This window comes from Marmota monax, unplaced genomic scaffold, assembly GCF_021218885.2.
Source record: "Marmota monax isolate L192 unplaced genomic scaffold, Marmota_monax_Labrador192_F-V1.1 WCK01_AAM20220418_F8-fsc00010, whole genome shotgun sequence".
Lineage (NCBI taxonomy): Eukaryota > Metazoa > Chordata > Mammalia > Rodentia > Sciuridae > Marmota > Marmota monax.
Window position 1 is genome coordinate 27,353,131 of NW_026692321.1, and position 18,409 is coordinate 27,371,539.

Sequence of the window (18,409 nt, forward strand, 5' to 3'; positions counted from 1 at the left end):
AATGACTGAATGGATAAAGAAAGTATGGTCCATATACACAATGGAGGGTTTTTTTCACTTTTTAAAATTTGTTCTTCTTAAATATACATGACAGGAGAGTGTATTTTGACATATTATACGTAGGTGGAGCATAACTTATTCTAATTAGGATCCCATTCTTTGGTTGTACATGATGTGGAGTTTTACTGATAGTGTAATTCATATATGAACATAGGAAACTTATGTCCAATTCACTCTACTATTTTTCCTATTCCTATCCCCCCTCTCTTCCCTTTATTCCCCTTTGTCTAATCTACCGAACTTCTATTCTTCCCTCCCCACATTCTTGTTGTAAGATTAGCATCCGAATATTAGAAAGAACATTTGACTTTTTTGGGGGGGACTGTCTTATTTCTGTTAACATGACAGTCTGACAGTCTCCAGGTCTATCCATCTAGCTGAAAATGGCATAATTTCATTGCATTTTAAGGCTGAGTAATATTCTATATATATATATGTATGTATATATATGTGTGTATATATATGTGTGTGTGTGTGTGTGTGTGTGTATATATATATATATATACTGGCTCCATTCCTTGAGGCTCAAGGTGAGGCAAAGTATCATATATATATATGGAATATATATATGGAATGTATATGGAATAATAATATATATATTGGAATATATATATGGAATTTTACATTACTCAGCCTTAAATAATGTCACATTTTCTTTATCCATTCATCAGTTGAAGGGCACTTAGGTCAGTTCCATAGCTTAGCTATTGTGAATTAAGCTGCTATGAACATTAATGTGGCTGTGTCACTGTAGTAGGCTAAGTCCTTTGGGTACATACTGAGAAATGGGATAACTGAGTCAAATGATGGTTCCATTCCACATTTTCTGAAGAATCCCTACACTGTTTTCCAGAACAGGTGTACCAATTTGCAGTCCCACCATCAATGTATATGAGTGTACCTTTTTCCCCACATTCTTACCAACATTTATTGTTACTTGTACTCTTGATAACTGCCATTCTGATTAAAATGAAATTAAATCTCAGTGTAGTTTTAATTTTCATTTCTCTAACTGCTAGAGATGTTGAACATTTTTTCATATATTTTTTGGCCATTTGTATTTCTTCTGTGAAGTGCCTGTTCAGTTCCTTTGCCCATTCTATTGATTGGGTTATTTGATTTTTTGGTGTTAAGTTTCTTGAGTTCTTTATATATCTTGGAGATTAATGCTTTATCTAGGGTGCAGGTGGCAAAGATTTTGTCCCATCCTTAAGCTCTTTTTTCACATTCTTTATTAATTCCTTTGTTATGAAGAAGCTTTTTCATTTGATACCATCCCATTTGTTGATTCTTGATTTTACTTCTTGCCCTTTAGGAGTCTTGTTGAGGAATTCAGTTCCTAACCTGATGGAAATTTTGGCCTACATTTTCTTCTCGTAGGCACAGGATCTCTGGTCTAATGCCTACAACCTTGATCCACTTTGAGTTGAATTTTGTGCAGAGTGAGATAAGGGTTCAATTTCATTCTGCTACATGTGGATTTCCAGTTTTCCCAGCATAATTTGTTGATGAAGCTATCTTTTTCTCCAATATATGTTTACAGGAACTTTGTCTAGTACAAGATAACTGTAATTTTATGGGTTTTCTCTGTGTCTTCTATTCTGTTCCATTGGTCTTCATTTCTGTTTGGTACCAATGCCATGCTGCTTTTTCTATAGCTCTCTGGTATAATTTAAGGTCTGGTACGCAATGGAGTTCAGCCATAAATAAGAATGAAATTATGTCATTTGCAGGAAAATGATGGAACTTGGGAACATTATGTTAAGTGAAATAAGCCAAACTCAGAAAGTCTCTCAAATCTGGAAGCTAAAGAGAAAAAAGGAAAAGACAGCCTAGGAGGGATCTCATGAATATTGAAGGGAGATCAGTAGACTAGAAGGAAGGGACAAAGTAAAGGGAGGAGGGGCAAGAAAGTAGAAATACCAAGGAGTGATACCAGCCAAATTATATGGTTACATTGTGTACATGTATGAATATTATGTACCCAAAGTTATGTACAACTGTATGCATAAAAATGGATAAAAATTTATTTTCCACTGTAATATGTGATTTATTTGCTCAAGTTATGGATGAATATTGATTATTAACAAAATCCTCCATAAAGATGGTTTCTGTGCTAGGAAAACAAAAGATGAAAAGCAGCACAGATTTCCATGAAGCAGCACCCACTGGCTGCGCCTTCTTACTACCTTACTACCCACTCCTTCTCTGGTGAGGAGAAACCTATGGGAAGCAGCCTCATTTCAAAGGGAACCTTTGGCTTTTTCGTGCCCCTCAAGTGCTAGGCATTAAACTCAGAGCCTGGTGCATGCCAGACAAACACTCTACACTGAGCAATGTCCCAAGCCTAACAATTTTATCGTCTTAGTAAAGACCAAAATAGAAAAAATAACCACTCGCCTTTTTGTTTTTTAAATTCGAAAATCCAGGTAGAGAAAAACTCACAAATATTATACTCTAACAGTAACTAGCAATTCAGACTTTCTCCAGAATATCCTGGTGAAAATACCTTACTATTTTTCCCTAGTTCTATGACAAGACAATATAGTTTAACTGTCATTCTTTCTCCTACCACTTCCTTAATTATGTGACTTTGAGCAAGTTACTTAGCCATTCTGTCCACCAAGCTCCTCATCTGTAAAATGAGAATAATTAAACCTATCTCAAAGGCTCACATGAGGATTAATTACTCATGCAGATATAAAGGACATATAATACCAGGTATTAACCATAATGAACACCACTAAACAATTGTGATTCTAATGCTATTTTTACTGCACCTGTGATCCCCTTCTAACAGCTTTTATGAGGAAGGTTATATATCCACACTGTGATTGCTTCCAGAGATTTTCTCTTGACTAATACGTACATGTGGTAACAGCAGAGGCTTTGGTCCTCCCCAAAGTCATGATGAGATAACCACTTTTTTCACTTTCAAAGTGAAGGTCATCCTTCCATCCGTTGCCTTCACAATACTGTCACCATAACTGTCTCAAGTTGGCCTTCATTCTCTCACCCACAGATGTCCTAAAACTCTGTCAATCTATGAAGACGTCAATTAGACTCAGGACATTTTGATGACAGAATTGCAATGACTTTGGCTGATTCCTAATCTGAGACGCTGGGGCCTCTCAGGCTTGTGAGCAGTATCCATGTTCCCTTCTTTAGAGTAATATTATGTTCAGCATTTCCACTTCTAATCATGTTTTAGAATTTTTTTAACTTCTATATAAAATCACATACAAAAGCCAGCCTCATTAAATGTAGAGTTGCCTATGAATCAAGAGAACTGACCCGTTAATTAACCATCCCCTGTGTGATCTCAGACACTCATAAATTTGCAAGCCGTTCCTGAAAATTATAGGTCTGGCCACTCGATTAATCCTTTGGTTCTTTATCCTGGACTGACTAGCATGGCTTGATTTACCCATATCTAAATACAAAAAAAAAAAAAAATTAAAGTATTGTTCAGCAAAGGAAAAGAATAAAATCTTCAGATTTTATTCAGGCAAGCAAGGAGTAAACAGGGTACCATACCCACTCTTCCTCTAGTCGTCCCTTGCCTGTGCCTCCATGTCCTGAATTTCCAAAATAAATATCTTCATGAATATATACCCATGTCATGCTCTTTAATTTGGCTTCTTCCTAACTAGCAATTATCATAAATATCTACTATTAGAACCTAACTGATTAGTAAATTTAATCCCTTCATTTTAAGGGCAAATAAAATAGGACAAATTGATTGTGACTTACCCCAAATCACCCATAATTTCCTTATCATGAGATAAGTGGAGGAAATATTTTTCTGCTAGTTTTTCAATGAGAATGAAGTGACTTCCAGATATCCCAGAAAATAACAGGGACAGAACCAGAATTCCTGGCTCCTTTATGACTATCATAAGATAAATATATGTAAGCATTACAAGTTATTTTAAAATGCCAGCCCCTCAAAGGTAGAATATCTTTGCTTGCTTTATTCACTAAAGTATCCCAAGTGCTAAGAAAATGGCCTGGTACAGAGCAGGCCTTTATCAAATGTTTGCTGTGTGAATGCATGTCATGAAAACATCACTATCAATTTATGTTCTAATTGTAACTACCACCTTGGGTTCTACACTCATAAGAAAGGACACTGTTCACTATAAATCTCTCCTATCCAGTTACTAATAAAGTTGCATAAGATCCACATAAATGTTTATATTCTTATTGAAGAGGTGATGGAGAGTCAAGTTACATTTTTCCCAAAACATGTAGCTCATACGTATTCAAGTAAGAAAAACAAAAGAATTACAAATGGACACTAGCACTGGTGTTGGTTTGTGTTGCTGCTGCTTTTAGTTTCACTTTTATAACAATAAATAATGACATCCATCATTATCTTATCCTGACAAAACAAACAATAACAAAACCAAGCAACTAAGACCAAGGATTTAAGAATCAGCAAAGTAAATCAGGTAACAGTTTAATTTTGTCTTTGCTCACTTTTTGTTAATATTTGAAGATCTTCAACAGATGGTGGTCCATTGTTTTTCTCATAGGGAATGACTGTTGTCAAATACTGCCAAGTCAAAAAAGAAAAAAAAAAGCATCATAAATCTGAATTAACTTGCCTGCAAAAAAAAAAAAAAAATGACACAGTTAACATCTATTTTGCAACACAAAACAAAACATAAGCTCAACACACACATTATCTTTCAGCTGGAGCTCATGTATTTGCCTACCTCTGCTTCCTACAAGTCCATGTTAACAAAAATAACCAGTTTTTTGCATTTCAGTTATTGAAAATTTCACAGAACTAGGTCTGAGGATGATTCACTCAGTTTGTTAATATTTAAAATGAAGTATTATCTAACATTCTTCCTGCATGTTTTTCAACACATTTTAAAATAGTAAAGGAAAACATAGTTTTAACAACTCTGCACAGAAAAATAATTTTCAACAGCTAAATAATTCTGTTTCAGATCATTCTTATTCTTGCTGAACAAAATAGTTAACATGAATAACATGTCAACTTAAAAAACAACTAGCTTCTTCCTTCCAGAATCTACCAAAGACACACCCACAGAATTTCTGAAGCGTATTATTACTAAATTATTGTGTAAGTAATTATAAATATTTTTAGACATTAAAGGTGATGAGAAAAGCAAAAGGAGAGACTGGTCTAAGCGGGGAAATGAATAATAAAAATTAATGTCTGAAATTGAGACAAAGTGCTTAGTTCACTACCTGAAAAATTTACAAGTATCAAGTTATATTCTAAAACTATATCCACTGAGAGCATAATCTGAATATGACTGTCCAGATTCTCCTATTATGACCACCCCACCACATGTATATATGGTTCAGTGCCATTTGCATAAGCTAATGTAGAAAGCTAGAGGTGTATACTTGGAATCTCTTCAGCCCCATCCATTAGTTAGCCTCATGCCCTAAATCTCAGCTCTACTCCTAATCCTTACTGAATGATAAAACTGAAAAATAAGATCAAAAATTCGATTAACAATGACTAGACCCTGAGGTCCAGAAACGTAGTAAAAATGAATTGTTTAGTCATTAAGAAACTTAGTATTCCACATTTCCTGAACAGACTTCTCCAAGGTGAGGCCCACCTAAATAAGCAAATATGTGTCTTTGTAAAGAACACACAAAAGGCCAGAAATTCGCCTTCCTAGGGCTTCACTGGCAATACATGTGTCAAGCATCTTGGAGAAGCCTGGGGAACCTGTGCCTCGGTTGTCGGCTGGCTATGTTTCCAGGCCTCTTGCCCCACTCCCATGTATCGGGTTGGTCTGGAAGCTATTTCTCCATTTTGTAAGCTTCAGGAAGTGGGAAGCATCAGAATAAAAATAAAAATCCAACTGTCCCTTCTCTTTATGAGCTGCAAATGTCCGTGTGAACCTGCCCTCTTTAATATGGATTAGCTTGCATCTTGAGTAACCCGCAGGAACCTTTGGTGAAAACTCTAGGCAATTTGATTCTTTGAAGAAATTGCCTACAAGCCACATTCTGCCTACCTTCTTAACCTTTGCTCAAGAGCTAATTTTAAAAAGTTCTTTTGAAGTGAAAATTTCAAATGGTAAAAGATAATTTTAAGCACACTCATTAATATAAACTATTTCTCATGTTTGTGATGGTCCTTTCAATCAAATATAATGTGAATAAAAAGCAAATTGCTACACATTTGACTGTATAGTCATACAATGTGTAATTCTGTATAAATAATGTCGAATGCCTCACGACCAACAAGTGAATTGGCTGACTATATAACACCTTAAAAACACATACATTTTATTTAAGAGGTAAAATATGCTTTCTACACTTCCCCCCGCCCTAAAACTCTAGCCTCAAAGATACCAACATCTGGCTCATTTCCCCACCAAAATAAGATCTTGTTTCTTAAATATTTTGAATTAGTGCAGCATATTCTAGTTTTGTTATATTCAGAGTCAGGGTTTTCTACACATGCAATTCATTATGTCAATACATTAATATCTATTTGTTTAGAGACAGAAGTGAGAAATGGAGCTCTGATGCATGTTTTCTGAATGCACTTGGTCTATTTTTAATTTGGAAAGTGCTTTTTCCCTCAAGGGAAATTCTGTTCATTATCAAGAATGTACATATAATGAACTTTCATTTCTCTCTTTTAAGCAATGGTCTTAGTAAATTAGTAAAACTGCCAGCTTTCATGATCTTCACTTACACAAAAAAATGAAAAAGCAGAGAATGAGGAAAATAAGGATAACCAAGCACCTGTTTCTCTCCACCTGAATTTCCAAAGGTGTGGCGGAAGCCATTCTGAATGACATTTGAGATCCCTTCCATGCTGAAGCGCTAAAGGCGGCAATATAAGGCCAGGAAGAAAAGGACAGAGAAAGAAGTTCAGAGACTATTAGTAATGTACCATGATGATTTATGTGACCAAGAGGCAAGCAGTTAGAAAATGCCACTACTCATTCAGATAAAGCAGACAAAATCATGCTGTCTTTAAAACGTTTTTGCTTCCATTGCTTTGTAGGTCCAACCCAGAAGCAACTGTTTTTATGCTACTATATTATGAAGATTTTTCCTGAAATAGCCAATAAATACATTTGTCCAATGCAAACATTGTCATATTTGCTTGACACACAATTTGCCATGTAATTTGAAGATACCTTTTGATATTGTTTACCTACATTTTATCAAAAGTCTAAAAACTTAATATTAAGAGTATGCATATTTTCAGCTTAAGTTTGTATATTTCCACCATCAGTTTGGAGAACACTAACCTAACATTTGGCAAATGAAAATGCTGCTACTTTGGAAAGTTGATTATTGCTTCCCACTCACTCTGTAGGCACCTGTCATTGCCTTCATGAAGAAAATGTGAATTGGAAGATGGCACATGCTTCCTGGGGAGCAGAGTGGATCCATTTGCTAGCTGGGCCCCAAAAAATTTCTGCGGAGACTTTCCACTCCGTTTCTAGGAAACAGTTCTAGTTTCTTTCTCCCAGCAACTGCCAAGACTTCCTAGAATTCACTGGACTGAAAAGGGAATATTTTTTTTCCTAAACTACTTATCTTGATTTGTAACCAGTCTACAATGTCAAAAGGCTCAGTGAAAAGAGTCCAGTGGCACCTCAATGGCAGCTGAGTCAAAGACCTTAGATGGATTCTTGCAGCATGACTAACGGAGGGGAAAGGCACCATGAAAGGAAGCTGTGGCCTGATTCACCCATGACTCCTTTCCCTGGAATTTTATAAGGGGAAGTCGAACCAGTAAACACATTTAAGGAGTCAACATAAAGACTATTTCACCAAGCCCCAAGGAGTAGAAGGAAACCAAGGTAGTCTCTCTATCCTCAACAAATATATAGTTCCAGGGGTTTTCCAAGTGTGGTCCAGGGACATCCCACGCAGCCCCTGAAATTCTCTAAAGAGTTCATGAACTCAAAATTATTTTCTTAATACTACCAAAATAAAACTGATCTTTATCACTCTTTATCTCTCATGATTTAGAGTGAAATATTCCAAATGACAGATTGAATGCAGAAGCAGATTTAGAATCTAGTTGCCTTTAATCAAGCCAGACATTAATAAGATTGACAAAAATATACAGGAATGACATTTTTCTCACTATTTTTTTAAATAGTAATCTTAATTAAAATATGCTATTTATATAATAATTTATTGTTGGTATCCTTAACTAATATTTTTAAAAATTTTTAATTATAATTTCTAATACAGTAAGTATTGAAAAATATAACACATATAAGCTGAGCTTTCTGGGGTCCTCAATAAATTTTAAGAGTTTAAATAAGTCCTAACAGCAAAAAGCTAATAAATGCCAAAAGACTGAGTGCTTGCTGTACACCTCTGTGTCATTCACATGACTCAGTGGTATTGCTGGAAATCTGTGAGCCACACTTGCCCAACTTGTAAGAGCTCATATACTTCATTTCTCTTCCTTCACCATCCTTCTCCCTACCCAGTCCTTCCCAGGTCTGAATCTGCGCACCAGTTTTGTTTTAGCAAGAATCAAATGTCTGGTCAAGATACTTTGACCACTCTTCACTTTTGATGGAAAGAGCTAGTTTTACACAAAACAAAACAAAAATATAGATAACTATTTTTGTAGATTTTCCAAATGCTATTATATAATTTGTTCACACTTTTTAAAACAAATTATCCAAAGAATTAACATCATAGTCTCTCTAGTCTGCTATAAAAATTTAGGAAACTATTTTCAAATAAACAAGTCAGGGGCTGGGGATGTGGCTCAAGCGGTAGTGCGCTCGCCTGGCATGCATGCGGCCCAGGTTCTATCCCCAGCACCACATACAAACAAAGATGTTGTGTCCACCGATAACTAAAAAATAATAAATATTAAAAAAATTCTCACTCTCTCTTTAAAAAAAATAAAATAAAAAAAATAAACAAGTCAGTACTTTTTTTAAAAAATGCTTTCATCAAATATATTTCCTTTGAAAAGCAACAAACAGAAAAATACTTAATTTTAGTCTATATTACCTGGTTCCAATATTTATGGGCATGTTAAAAGCTATACACAAATTCAGACAATCTCCACCAAAGTGAAAAATTTTAGAATTCACATTAAGAAACTAAGGTACACTTTATATTTGGACAGCACACTGCAAAAATGGTAATTTACTTTACCATTCAGACACCTAACTGTTTAAATTCATAAGACGCATATGTGATTTAGGTTTTCCTCATTAAATACTCAATTGCGGACACTGTTGAACCATTTCAACTACTAGAAACCCGGCTACTTATGAAAGGTGTCTTTCATGCAACGAGAACTTGAGGCTGAGTAGAAATAAGTGGAAATATATTTATGGGAGACCATGGCAACCTTGAAAAATACAAAACTACCAACTGATGCTGGTGAAGAAAGTGCAAGGCACGGCCTCTCAGCAGCTCCACCGATGGTGCCAAGTCAGCAGCTGCAGCCAACCAGGCCCATGGGCTCCTGACCTGTCACCAGCCACCAGATGAATCAGGGCAGCCAGCAAAGTTCAACTGCTTCTTGTTCCACTGGGAGAATTACAGAACAAGAAAATTAGAAGTTTCTGAGGGGGGTGAGGAGGACAACTAACAGATATGGCTGGAAACATTCCAATGCTCCAGTTGCCATGAGTTCCTGACTCCCCAGAAACCATGCAGTAACAATTTTCTCCCTTTACTGCATTCTAAAATTCTCTCTCTCTACTGGCTCTTTCCCAATGGCAACTTTAAATTCTCAAATCCTCAACCTACTTCCTCTCCCCAGAGTTTCCTGAAACAGCTCTTCCCATTGTCATTTCTTTGACACTCAAGTCCACTTGAGACCTCTCTAAGACATCAGGAATGCCCGCTCCCTGACCTTCTTTCTCCCTGGATGCTCAATAACATACTCTCCCGGATTTCTCCCTGCCCTGGCCCTCTAGCTGCTGCTTCTCAGGGATGCTTTTCTTATTACTCATATCTTACACGTCAGAGTTCCCCAGGATTCTTCCCTATTTTTTTCTCTCGTACACACTAACATTCAATAGTTTCAGTGTGCCTCCATTAATCCACAGCTCCATTTTCCTAAGACTAGCAAAGTGCTTAGAACAGGACTGGTATGTGGTAAGGGCTCAGTAAATATTCACAATCTTTACTGTCCTTCCCCCTGAGCTTTTGATTTGCATGTTCGACATCCAATTGGACATCTGTACCTATTATATGTTAAATTTGTATTTACTAAATGTTTAATGGCCCACTGGATATGTCTATATTCCTGTATTTCTAAAATTTATGTCCAAAACTGAATTCATCCTCCTCTCCCATAACAAAAAAGAACCTGTTTGTCCTTCAGCATCCTATACCTCTCTTACTCATTTACTCATTCTTTCAATATACTGAGTGAAATACTATTCCAGGTAATAGGGATGCAAAGTGAACATACCAGCTAAGGCCCCGCTGACCTAATATTCCTATGTATTGGAGGTAAAGAAAGTAAAACAAATAAATGAACTAGATGACTGCAAATAACACGTGCCCTGGCAATACCTCAAAGAGTGCAATTAAAAACTGGATGAATACTTTATACCAGGAAGTCTTACTTAATAAGATTGACAAAAATGTACAGCAATGACATTTTTGGAAGGAAGTTAGAGAAAAGCTCTCTGAGGAGGTGACACCATCCCAGATGAGACACAGCAAACAATGGACAAAGGAGATCCTCTCGGATAACCAAAAGCAGCCAAACTGGCCTGCCACAGAGCTCACTCTGCTGCCTGTCCACAGGAGTCTTGCTGCTCTTATCCAGCAGGCTATAAAGGTAACTACTCAGTGAGTCCATGCCATGCTTCTGCCAATGGGTTTCTACTGCACAACCCTCTCCTCTCCCCTGCTTTGTTTGCAGGGTGTGCTGGAATGGACAGCTTAACCTTTGGATCACAGGGGCTTTACCCAGAGCTGATGGAAAGGAGGACAACTCCCAAAGATACTGGACTTGAGGCTAAATGCAATCACTGTTGAGCAAACCTACGCACCTTCCTGGGAGAAGGGGGCCAGATACTTCAGATCTCTCTGTGAGATATCCAGCACTGTCGACACCATGTTCTCCCATGTTTTACCTATGCTTACCCAAGTCAATGGTTAATCACGTCCCTAATTTCCCCTTCCCCTGGTGTCCCAACCAACCATTCAAACTCATCATTACCTTGGAAAATCTACCATTTTTCCATCCCTACTGTCAATTCTTTGGTCAATTCTTACCTGAATGATCACAACAGTCTCGTAATCAACTCCTTATCTCTAGCTGAGTCCTTCCAACTAGTTCTCCCTGAAACTTCTTAAGTCCCACTGCCAAAAGACAGATCTCAACATGAAACTACCCTACTTAAAACCCCTTTTTTGTTTCCTCTAGTCTTTAGTAAAGGCTAATGTCTTAGAAATGCCACACAAACCATCTATATGCTGGCTTCCAGTTTTCAACTTCTATAGCATTTTCATGAGTCACCTCCTCCCTCATCTTCCAGATTTCTTCCCTACTTCTAGCTCCAGTCATTATCAATGACATGTAGTCCCCCAGATGTCCCTAACTGGCACTTCCAGGTGGCTACACACACCACTCCCTATGTTCTCTTTCTGCGTGTCCCCTCCTTGTTACACCTGTTCTTGAGATTCAACTCAGCGACTCCAGACCCCTAAAACAAGTGATGACAGAGTGATACATGCACACCTCTGCCACAGAATAGTGCCAGATACAGAAAACACTAAAAACTAGTAGCAGTTTGGAGTACAGCAATTTTCACACTACACTTGGTTTTTCAACTTTGATACTACTGACACCTTGAACTAGAATAGTTCTTTGTGGTAGGGGCAGATCTGTGAGTTGCAGAATGTCCACCAGTATGTCTGGCCTCTACTCACCAAGGTATCAGTGCCACTGTCCCCAACTTCCCCACCTCACTCAGCTGTGATAATGATAAATGTTTTCAAACACTGACTGATGGCCATGTTGAGAATCACCACATTAAAATATGCTAGATGGTTTGTCATCCTTATAGATAACATCACAGCCCTGGAGATGTGTAACTTACTCTGAATCCTTAACATCTATGCCTGGAATATAACTGGGGATCAAAAAATGTTTGTCTAATAGTAGTAAACAAAGAAAAGACTGTAGATATATTGGGGGGCAGAGGGTGGTTCAAGTGATCCTCCTGCCTCAGCCTCCTAAGTAGCTGGGACAACAGGCACATGTCACTGTGGCCAGCCAATAAAGATATTTTCAATGGAAGCTACCTGGCATGAAATCTGGGGGGAAAAAATAGAGAAAGTAAAAAACAAAAATTTTAGTTAATTCACCTCAGTTCTCAAAATCTTCAAGGACAGAAATAAGGCCAGATGAGATACTTCTTTTGTATGTTCCAAAAAGCACAAGCCAGTCCTCAGTTTGTAGGAGGCATCTGATTTAACAGTCTTTTACTTAAACTGCAAAACTCTACTGGAAATACTAGCAATACTGGTGAAATAATTGTAGATTTTTGTATGAAAACAGGAGTCACACCTGAGTCAAAAGTATTTGGAATTATAAAAAATTTTAATATCAACTTTGACTGAAAAATGCTGGCAAAGAAATCAGAGATCTGGGTTCCCTCCTAGTTCTATCACTAACTGTAACACAAGCACAGTCACTAACCTGCTAAGGCCTGTGTCCTCACAGGAAAGGAGATGATTAAATGTTACATTATAAATTCTATAAATCAAGGAATTACCTCAATCAGAAAGATACACTATGTTTTAAGAAGGAAAACCAACGTACCTCCCCTCCCCGCCACACACACACACTACAATACAGAATTAAAAAGTCACATGAGAACTACAGAATGGAAGACCTGCACAGCCAAGAAGGCACATGCAGAGCTGTCTACTCCAGTGGCTTCATTTTCTCATGAGGACATTTTGAGGAGAGACTAGGTCTTATCCATCTCCCCATCCCAGCAATGTGCAGGCAGCCTGAGTCATAGCAAGCATTTGTAAAGAACTGCTAAGTTGTCACAGACATTTGTAATGTCTCCTAACTCCAGAGCCCAAGAGTCTCAGAGCCTTTGATCTTCGCACCACAGCATGAGGCCTCTTACTTCTTGCAGGAGAGAAGGGGGCAAAAAGAAGAACCAAAGGTGAAAATAATCTAAGTGCGAACAGAGAACAATGACATGACAAGACATGAAGTTATTGGTCAAAGGAGCAAACATCTGAATTTTGAAAAGTTCCACTGAAGAATCTAGTCTAGGAAATCAACACGAGATCAATAAAGTAAGCTACAACAGTACTGCTGGCGTGGAACAACTAAGAATGAAGCCCCTGGGATAGCAAAGAGTAGCTCCAGAGTAGCAAGGAAGACCAAAGAAGTTGAGAAAGACGAAGGAATAGAAAGGCAGAGGCAGTGGGAGTAGGAAGAACCAGGAAGAGAGCTCTGCAGAGCACATGATGGGTCCGGCTTTACAAGTGTCCATAAATTCCAAAAAAATCATACACCTTTCTGGAAGGCAAAATGAATTTTAAAATGATAAAACCTCAGAGGCAGATTAAATTTACTTTTTAGTAAACGTCACCTCATTTAGAAACACTACACTTACAACCTTGAGAGCAGATGCAGTATTATTAGGTGCTTATGGTGCTTAACTGGGCCAGAGGGAAGGTTTTTCTCTATGCCTAAAATTTTATAATCGGGGGAGAAAAGGGATGAGGGAGGCAGTGGGGGAGGGGAATCATTTCTTTGCTAAGCATGTCTCAAGGTCAAAGTACCACAGATAGGCCAAAGCAGTGCGATAAGATCCCAGGGTTATGGATACTGAGTAAAATGAAGGACATTGAAGATTTGCTACCACTTAATTAAAATATTAGGTATGTCTATCTAATCTACCATATGGAGAATTCCAAAATGACCAAATTCAAAGTGCAAAGCTGGTGAAGCTTCTCATTCTACAGCTCTCCTGTAATCCAACTATGCATTTCTATAGGAAGGAAACAATAATAGTTCTGTAAAATGCCCTTCTCAGAGTGGGATTTTTGCCATGAGCCCTTCAATAAGCAGGAAAATGATGAAACAACACAGCATTTAATTCACTGTTGTCTTCACTACCACAAAATGCCACAGTAATATGGCAAGATGGCAAGGACAGGGAAGGGGTGACTTGACACTGCCTTCAGGAATATTATTATTTATACTGAGAAAATTCATAACTGCTTCATGATCATTCTCTTTACTGGTGTGAGTATATATTAAAGTCTCAAAATCAATCTCTAGAAGATTTTCTCAGACAAAACCAGGAGCAACAAAGTATAAAACAAGATATAAAATTAAAAAACCATAAAAATCCCAAAGACAAAGAAACAGGCCAAAATCTCCAAGCACACATACAACATGCCTACGTAGCTCAGAAGAGGAAATCTGGCAAGGTTCCCTGCACCCATCTACATACCTCCACACCTCCTCACTCCTGTGTGCTGCTTCTGTAAGCTGCAGCCTCAGCTGAGTTTTCATTTACTCATTCATAAAACTGTAATAATAATAATAATAATAATAATAATAATAACAGCAGCAACAATAATATCATCTACTTTCTAGGGCTGTTGTGAGCACAAAATGAAATAATCCATGGGTAGCACTTTAGCAAAGAGATTGGCAAATATCAAAAAACCTGTGCTATATTCTCTTAAAAGGAGTCTGGAACAACATTTTAGGTATCACTCCCAAAGAGAAACAACCATACCTTTCTCTTTTCTCCATAACAGCAAAAACAGTATATCAAGTTCTGCAAAAATAAATAAAATTGCCACTGAGAAATACTATATTCCTGATTAAAAGCCCTTGCTTAAGGGACTGGAGACAACAATAAGAACACCCATTACTATCTACAACTGAATATAGAAATCAACCAAAGAGCATAAACAGAAAAAAGTAACAGTTTCAGGTAATTCAAGGTCTTTCTGAACAATAAAAGGAAAAGAACCAAAAACACTCTGTAAAAGAAAAAGCACAAGAACCAGGTACAGGATGGTAGTTTGTTCCTTCTTTTCTAGAATTCTAAATACATCATCCCATTCTATGCAGGGCATATTAACCAGCTCAACTAATTTCCCAAAACAAGATCCATGACAGGAAAAAGCAGAACTAGCAAGGAGGCCAGGAAATTGAGGCTATTTCTGCCACCACGTCTGCTCTCAGCCTCATGTGAACTAACTGGCACAGATCTCTTACCAGCCAGGGCAGCTTTCAAAAATCTCAATACCAAAGCTCAGTATTAGAAAAAAGGTTAGGAAAAGCAATCATGAAATGCTCTCCATCTGTTCTGATTTATTCGCATCTACCCCATTAATATTCCTTATATTCAAAAAGTTCAAAAGAGTGAAATAAGAATAACATCATTGTTCTTTATAAATCAAATCATAAAGTTTTAAATGATAGTTTTAATTTTTTTATAAATCACTGAAATAAAACATAAAAAATACAGAATGAAGAACAACAATCAAATGCAAAAATTACAAAATAAAAATACTCAAATAGTTAAGATAACAGATATCACCTAAAGAGGCAAAAGCAGCATCTTGTTCTGACGCTTCAAGTCAAATAATTTTAATGTGGACTATAAAGCAGTTATAAAAGTGATTTCTACCAAAAAATATTTTTTCAAAAAAAAAAAAAAAGATTAAAAAACACTAATTATTTCAAAGCAGATACTTGATACTGTTTTCAATATTAAAATCCAATGTTGTAAGTTCACTTTCAAAGTAGAAGAAATGACACAAAGATATTCTAAGCTGGGGTTAAGTAGAATAGTGTCAAATAATTTAATATTTTATATCTGAAGATCTTTTTAAAATCTTTTTTTAAAGAGAGAGAGAAAGAGAGAGAGAATTTTTTTTAATATTTATTTTTTAGTTTTCGGCGGACACAACATCTTTGTTTGTATGTGGTGCTGAGGATCGAACCCTGGCTGCACGCATGCCAGGCGAGCGTGCTACAGCTTGAGCCACATCCCCAGCCCTCTTTTTAAAATCTTGATGTAAGTTAATATGAATATAGAATTTAAATTATTGCCAAACATGTTCAAACCAAAGGAAAATAATTAATCTTGGTAATTTTATAAATTCTTTGCTTATTATTATGGATACCTTAAGCCAATTACATAAAAAGAATTCAATGTTCTAGCTTATTATAGCTTTTCTGTGAACCTGTGTCATATTAACATGACTTCTCAAAGACACAAATATCAAGAATGGACTCCTGATTTTACTACATTACCTGCTGGGTCATGAAATTTCCATCCTAAAACACACTACAGAAAAGAAACAGTAGATAATAATAATATACCAAAAACTGGCAATGACAAATATTTTTTCTAGACAATATTAGCCTTCATAAAATAAATTTGCTCCACATCTAAAGTAATTCAAATTCATAGTTTCAACTTATCAAAATAATAGCCATTACACATCCAAGTTTTTCTCTACCCTACCTTCCATGGCCCTAATACTAATTTTCAAGAAATGCTTTTTGCAATAAAGAAAAATGCAGAAGAATACTGTGAATCATCAACAAATTATTGTTGAAAATGTATTAATATTTATATTCCAGTATATGTATATGCCAGATTTTATCCTCTCAAGCACCAACTGTTTAGAAAAAGGGGTGAGGGGGAGACCAGCTCTTTTTCTACATCTATATCTCTTTAAAACCACTTTCTGTTATTATGTATAAATACAGAGTGCTGAGGGGACTACCAACATTTTTATGCCTTCTGCTTCACTCCAATCTAGATCCAAATGGTCTACCTTCCAGCTCTCTTCCCCTAGCCACCAGGACTTGAACACATACCCAGCACAAATGGCTACTGCTAGGCAAGGAGCCTGCAGCAAGTGGTCTGGAGTTGAACTGGCCAAGATATGGCCTTCTGTGAGTAAACTCAGGCTGCTGCTGCCACTGGGATCTTCCAGAAAAGAACTGAACAAACCCTTAGGATAAAACAAGGCAGTACCTTACAAGAAATTTTGGACACAATATATCTTTTAATATATACAAACTCATTTAAATGGAGTTTACGTTTTTTCCTCTAATTTTTAATTTTATATTATATCTAAATCAGGGGTTGAAAATGTTTTATCCATAAAGGGCCAGACAGTAATTAGTTTAGGCTTTGCAGGACACACTATTCAACTCTGTCCTTGCAGCATCAAAGCAGTCACAGATGACATGCAGATGAACAGATGTGACTACGTTACAATAAAACTTTATTTATAAAAAAAAGACGAAGGTTGGATTTGGCCCTTGAACAATAATTTGCCTTGCCAATCCTCAAATGGAATATTTTAGCATATGTGCCATTAAAGGTTTCCAAATTAAAAATAAGGAGGAAAAGCTCCCTGTTTTTTTTTTTAATTTATTTTTTGGTACTGGGAATTAAATACAGGGGTGCTTTATCACTTGGCTACATCTCCAGTCCTTTTTATTTTTTATTTTGAGACAAGATCTCACTAAATTCCTGAGGCTGGCCTAGAACTTGCAACCCTCCTGCCTCAGCCTTCCAAGTCACTGGGGCCATAGGTGTGAGCCACAGTGCCCAGATCCATTTTTTAAAACAGAAGTCCCAAATTCAAGTAGATGTGTGTCAGAATGGTTCTTTCTTAATTTAGATCTAGGATAATTAGAATAACTTCAGGATGATCTAACAATGGCGTCTAAATAAAAGTAAAATTTCTTACCTTAAAGTCAGCTTTGGTCAAGAGTAAATGAAAACTATTACTGAGGGCACTTTTGCATGTAAAAAGGAAACAAATTGGCATTAGTCATATAGGAGCTAAATGAGTCACAAAGGCATAGCAAGGCATCTGTGAAAGAAAACATATACAAGAAAGAGTAACTATTATCTAAGCTTACCTCTCCCCCATCTTTAAACAATTATCTTCCCAATCCCCAAAAGCAATAAATTAGAGAAACAGGACTCTTTTTACAACAGTTTCTTGTATTCACCAGTACCCACTAGTCACTGTTCTGTAATATCCCACAAGTTTTCATGATGTAGTTCCAGATTAGACATTTCTTTTTTTTTTTTTTTTTAATATTGTTTTTAGTTGTAGATGAACACGATACCTTTATTTTATTTATATTTATGTGGTGCTGAGGATCAAACTCAGGGTCTCACACATGCGAGACAAGCACTCTACCACTGAGCCACAACCCCATCCCAGAGATTAGACATTTCTGATGGAAGTAAGTATAAGATACTAGGACTCTCTTGAAAGTTCAATGTGATTATTACAGCAAAGAGAAAATACTATTGATTCTTATCTTTTCAACCACAGACTTGGAATA

At 36.7% G+C, this 18,409-nt stretch overlaps 1 protein-coding gene across 3 annotated transcripts in view; it reads right to left on the reverse strand.

The window, feature by feature from the left end:
• Fez2 (fasciculation and elongation protein zeta 2) overlaps positions 1–18,409 on the reverse strand; it is a 49,964-nt gene that overhangs the window by 12,228 nt on the left and 19,327 nt on the right. For 2 of the 3 annotated variants that reach the window (XM_046441634.2, XM_058578459.1), the window contains exons 6-7: positions 6,814–6,894; positions 4,543–4,618 (exon numbers count right to left, since the gene is read on the reverse strand). In XM_046441634.2, coding sequence (XP_046297590.1) covers positions 4,543–4,618; positions 6,814–6,894 — 157 coding nt within the window. The remainder of the gene's footprint in view (positions 1–4,542; positions 4,619–6,813; positions 6,895–18,409) is intronic. The other variant, XM_046441635.2, reaches the window with a different exon arrangement.